This window comes from Trifolium pratense, linkage group LG7 (genome assembly GCF_020283565.1).
Source record: "Trifolium pratense cultivar HEN17-A07 linkage group LG7, ARS_RC_1.1, whole genome shotgun sequence".
NCBI classification, from domain to species: domain Eukaryota; kingdom Viridiplantae; phylum Streptophyta; class Magnoliopsida; order Fabales; family Fabaceae; genus Trifolium; species Trifolium pratense.
The window spans coordinates 49,636,301-49,642,300 of NC_060065.1; the positions used below are offsets into that span (position 1 = coordinate 49,636,301).

The 6,000-nt window shown below is 35.0% G+C and overlaps 1 protein-coding gene across 1 annotated transcript; it reads left to right on the forward strand.

Moving 5' to 3' along the window:
* Window positions 1-487: 487 nt before the first annotated feature.
* On the forward strand, window positions 488-3,728 carry LOC123899195 (mediator of RNA polymerase II transcription subunit 15-like). The gene is made up of 3 exons (XM_045950267.1): window positions 488-785; window positions 1,859-2,149; window positions 2,251-3,728. The coding sequence occupies exons 1-3, from the start codon at window positions 651-653 to the stop codon at window positions 3,337-3,339; spliced, it is 1,515 nt and encodes a 504-aa protein (XP_045806223.1). The 5' UTR covers window positions 488-650; the 3' UTR covers window positions 3,340-3,728.
* Window positions 3,729-6,000: the final 2,272 nt, after the last annotated feature.

Sequence of the window (6,000 nt, forward strand, 5' to 3'; positions counted from 1 at the left end):
GAGAAAAGCTATAAAAAATTACAAAAAATTCATAATTGCTCAATAATTTTTATTTTTAATAACTTCAGCTAATAATCGGCAATATTATTAAACTAAACACTTTTTTAATTTAGTGATGATTGATATTTAACTTGATAGAGAGAACTACGGTTCGATCTTCCATAACTGCAATCAGAAGGAAGCTGAAATTACCTGATGTAAAAAATAATTCATACGCTCAATGAACCGAATACTGTTAGTGAAAAAGAAAAGAACTAAACACTTCCAATTAATTTTTTTTTTAAAAATTGAACAAACTTAATACATTTTATTAATTAAATTTAAACTTAATACATTAGATGCGTAAATTTTAGCGGTGACTACAAATTTATCTATCGATCTATTCAAAAAAAAAATTAAATTAAGTGTGAAAGCAATTTTACAGCGTTGACGATGAAAACACACGTGTATGAAATTTTTTAAATCGTCACCTTTCAATTTTTAAAACGTGTTTTTATCTTTATTTTATTTTTCTTTTATTTCCTTTCGTTCTTCTCAAACGAAAGTTCATATTTTTGCACACAATCTAAGCAACATCTCTGCCACAAATTTTCTTCTTTATATTATCTCTGCATCAAAAAAATTCAACCTCAAACTCTCAAGCTACATCCATGGCTTCAGGACCATCAATTCACGGCAACTACATCTCCGAGGGACATAATTTGGGTTCCGATGATGTTTTTTGTTCATACGATGATTATACCAACGAGGGTTCTTCTTGTGCCACTCACATCGATTCTAGTAAGGTAATATACCCATATGGATTCTCGATTGTTTTTGTTGTTTATTTCATTTGTTTTATCCTTTTTGGGTAATTTCAGAATTTGGGTTTTGTTCTTTGGATGAAGAAGTGGATAGGTTTTAGGAAAGTTTGATTTTTTTTTTAGCAATATATTTTGATAGTTGGTAAAGGAATTAGATAATTTTTATGAGAGGATTACGTTTCCATGGCTTCAATTCCAAATTCCAATCATTGTGCTGCTCTTGGTTGAGGACATTTTGAATAGGAATTTGCTATGAACTTTTTTGTGGAAATTGTTTGATTTTACTCAATAGTGATTTATCAATCATTTCACCAATGAAAGAACTTGAAAGTGTAATTTTTTTTGGTAACCGTGTTGGTGCAAAGTATCAATCAGCTTTGTTGATGATTAATCTCCGCCTGAGAGCCTGTGGTTCCAATCACATTTTTTCCATCCACAAGGTTAAAAAGAGTGGTTTATTTGAATGTGATATGTTTTTTTAGAGTTCGGCCGCGAGGTTAGGAAGGTCTGCCAAGAATTGTTCCCGCCGGGAATCGAGCTCGGGTTCTCATGAACGATCCATTCTAGGGGGAGCTCATTAACCACTTGAGCCCAATGTCTTGGTTAATGTGAGCTGTTTTTGGTTTATTTATTTGATTATATCAAGTGAAGTTATTGAACAAGATTAGCGTAAGAATGAAGAAATTATTGAGTTCATACTTAATTTAATGTACTTTAAGACGAAGTGGATCACTTCTTCTGCAAGGATTAAGAGGCATGGCTTGTTTTCATTAAGATAAGAAAAGTGTGATAAGCTCATTGTGTTTAAATGGTTATTAATTTCTTATTGGTATTTATAATTTCTATGAAAATTTCAAAAGTCAGAACTTGATTTTTTCTGAGTTATCTTTTCCATTCTCAAGCTTATAATTTTTATGTGGGTATGATATGGAAGATTAGCATGACTTCAAACCTTCCAACTGATGTATGCTTGTGATGATTATGGATCACACATACTTTATATGCCTGTTAAGTGACGGTGAATTTTATATTGAAATTTTTTACCTTTTTTACAGGATTTTCACATTTCAAGGATGGCAAAAACTTCAACATTTCCTGCTACTGTCATTAATTCACCTGAAGGTTCGTTAAGCCAAGATGTTATTGCAACAACTGTTGAGAAGAGTATGAAAGCATGTACCGCCAACCTTATGCGGTTTCTTGAAGGAATTAGTTCAAGGCTATCACAATTGGAATTATATTGTTACAATCTTGATAAATCAATTGGAGAAATGAGATCTGAGTTAACTAGTGACCACGAGGAGGCAGATTTAAAACTCAAATCTCTTGACAAACACATGCAGGAAGTAAGTGATGTCTTTAGTTGATAGATTCTCCACTGTTCTCCAAGTTACCTTTATATTTCTTTCTTTGTTGCTGTGTTTATTTTTCTGTGTTGCTCGTGTAGGTACTCAGGTCACTACAAATTTTAAGAGACAAACAAGAGCTAGTTGAGACTCAGAAAGAATTAGCCGTACTTCAACTTGCTCGGAAAGGATCACATTCCTCAATCCACTCACAGTCAAATGAGGAGAAATTTTCCTCCCCAGCTTCCATAGAACAGAAAAGAACTGATAATGCATCTCGTACATCACCTGATCCACATAACCAGCAGCTAGCTCTTGCCCTTTCTCATCAAGTTGCATACCAGCAACCGCCTATACCCCCGTCATCTCGAGCTTCATCCCCAAATGTGACCCAAACCACGCAACAACCTCCTTATTACATGCTGCCCGCGCCTTCCCCCAACCCACCAGTCACATCACAACTTCCTCAGAATCAGTATTTTCCTACTGATCCGCAGTATCGATATCATCATCCACCAACATCGTCTCAAGTAACCCAGTCCCTGACTGCGCAACAATTTTCTCAGTATCAGCAGCAGCCACAACAGCAATGGCCTCAACAGTTACCTCAGCAGGTACAACCTCTGCAACCACCCTCAATGAACTCTCAAATGAGACCTCCATCAGTAAATGCTTACGCTCCGTACCTTACAAGCCAAGCTTCAAGTCCACTTCCCACCGACACATTGCCGAACAGCATGCCAATTCAAAAGCCATATTCAGGGATTCCAACCCAAATCAAGGGACACTATCCATCCCAACCAGGTAATCCGTATGGAACTAGTGGGGTCCACAACACACCTCCTCCTGCGAGTGCATACGTGATGCATGAAAGTGAGGGTGGCAGAGTAAATTACCCTCCGCAACCTTCTCAATCTGCTCAAGGTGTATATCCTCCTCAAAGTGCTTCCGTTCAGAATCCTGCACTGCAGAATCTACCAGTGAGAAATCCTAGCCAGCCACAACTTGTCCGCAGCCACCCTTACAATGAGTTGATTGAGAATTTGGTGAGTATGGGAGTTAGAGGCGATCTTGTGGTAAGCATTATTCAGAGGTTGGAGGAAACTGGACAGCCTGTAAATTTTAACTCTGTACTTGACAGGTTGAATGTACATAGTTCATTGGGTCCCCAGAGGGGATGGTCAGGGTGAAGAATATATACTGCATATTCTGTTTGAATAATAATGTCCGGCGATAATGTTCTATAGTATGTCATGTATGACAATGAGCAATGTTGTCTAGCAATGTGCATTGTACTTTTTCTGGCAATGTGCACTGAACTATAGTGTATACCACGTTTGTAATATATGAGAATGAAATTACTAATATATGATTTAATGTTCTTTTCTTAAAAAAATTATTTAATGTTGATTCAAATGATAATGTAGGAATTAATCTTGATTCTGCAAGTTCATCGAACATTAGAAGGTATCTGAGTTGCAGTTCAAATTTGTTCTGAATGTTCTGATTCAGATGATTAGGGACACTACTGGAAGTTGCATACTGTTTCTTATGTTCTGATAATTTTTTATTTTTTTTTGTTGATTTGACATGTGTGTTTCTTCATTCTTGGTACCATGGTTTGATTTATTCATATTGTTTTCTGCATGGCTTTAATAAGAAAGGAATTCTTTATATCTTTGCAGTTTTATACTGTGAACAACCTACTCTTACTATGTTCAGTGTACTAGGGATCACCCAAGAAATAGAGATTGAAATTAAGAGAGAGATGGAGAGGAAGAAGAAAGATGTAGAGAATTGGGAAGGAGAGGATCCAAGTCCCAAGTTCAGTGATGTCAAATATCAGCTCTATATAGTCCTATAGTGTAGCGAAATTTGAACAAATCACCATTGTTTCTTGATATATTATTTGCCAAATAGTGTTGCTATAGTATAGTAGGGTAGCATAATTTAAACAGACAGCTAATTTTCGCAATTCCCGCTTGACAACACTGCCCAGTGCCCAAATTCCTATATCTTCTAACTAGTTAAAAACCCGTGCGTGCGCACGGGACGCGCCTTCGGCGCGTTATATTTCGTTGGTACGTTAGGTCGTAAGGGTTCTACGGCGCGTTGCACGCGCCTTCGGCGCGTTACGTAGTTGGTTTCAATATTGTTGTCAAAACAGAAATTTTTCCACCCTCTGGCAATCTTGACATTCTTCGAATGATTTTCCGGAAATTTTAAGTGAACAATTGAACTGCTCTTGTTTGGTACTTGTAGAACCAGCTTATGAAAATTGTATTGCCTTACATAATTGCTAAATTCAAAAGGTAATGTCTACAAAAAGTAACAATATTTAGGGTCTTGCTAAACAGTGCCGCCGGGGCACTCTTTAAGCATTCTATTTAAAGAAATAATTTACTCAAAAAGTGGAACATTTCAATTTTCGAGGCGTTGACTTCACACATTTCCATAAAATTTTAACAAAAACTTACTATTTAAGATGCTTAAAGAGTGCCCGGGGGCACCGTTTAGCATTTTCCCAATATTTATTAGAATAAGACATTATAAACAATATGGTAGTAAGCAAATGAAAGAAACAAATAAACTTTAGGTTGAATAACAACTTACAAATTGAGTTTTTGTAGCCTTGTTTAAGTGACCAAGAGTCGATTCAAAAATATATGATTCAGTTAGTTGACCGGTAATTGACAATCTACCGAATGATTGACCGAACACATTATCAGTACACTGTGATATGTTATTATCAATATGTGATATGTCCTCATCAGTTTCATTTGTTCCTTGACCATCGTAATAATCATAGTTTTTTGCATAGTCTTCCAGAAATTTTGCATATTCTGCTTCCATTTCATCAAGTCCAGAATCACTATATAAAAAAAATGGATTTAGATGAATTTTGATACATTCATACGGTTATTAAGCAAGAATATATATACATACGCAGACTATTCCTAAAATGAAATTGGGATTAATGAAATTGTTATTCAATACATGAGCCTGACCAAAGTAATGCTCAAACTATGGAGTCTTGATAACTCATTTTCAATGTCTTTGATTCTCGTTTTGACGACTTCCTTTGTTCATACGATATGAGGGCTGTCACTACTTTTAGCAGCTCAATTCATGTATCCAAATTTGAATTTGGTATTGTTCTCTAAATGGAGAAGTGGTTATCTTATAGGACATTTTTCATTTTTAGTAATATGTCTGCACATATTTAGATCACTGATAATAGTATAGCGGATAGTTGTATGATTGCTATTGCTATGTCGAAGTTTAGTGAAATTTAGCATTCACTTAAAAGCTAAAAAAGTAGAAGAATACACACTATTTTTTTTTTGAAACAAAGAAGAATACACACTATTAAACCATAGTAATTTGATAATTAATAATCTAAGTTCATTGATACCAATTATCAAACCATATAAGTCAAAAAGAAATATACTCTCTCTTGTCAATAAAAGTTAATAAATTGCATGAACACAATGCGGTTTTCAACTTTTATGTTGTTTTTTTTTTTTAATCTTTTATCTTCTCAATTCTAACACCTCGAAGTTGTATTATGAGATCGGATACTATATTGGACTTTTGTGTGTCTAAATAACACACCACGTGTCAATAAATAGGTTGGAGAATCGGATTGTATATATTTAAATTTCTACTTTTTCTATAAAAAGAAAAATACAAAGTGAGATTTAAAACAATAACTTTTCACTCATGTCTTCCAACACAAGACCACCTCTCTCTCTCTCTCTCTCTCTCTCTCTCTCTCTCTCTCTCTCTCATGTATTAGACAATGAATTCCTGTACTATTATTTCTTTACCTTAGCATTCCTTATGCTCGG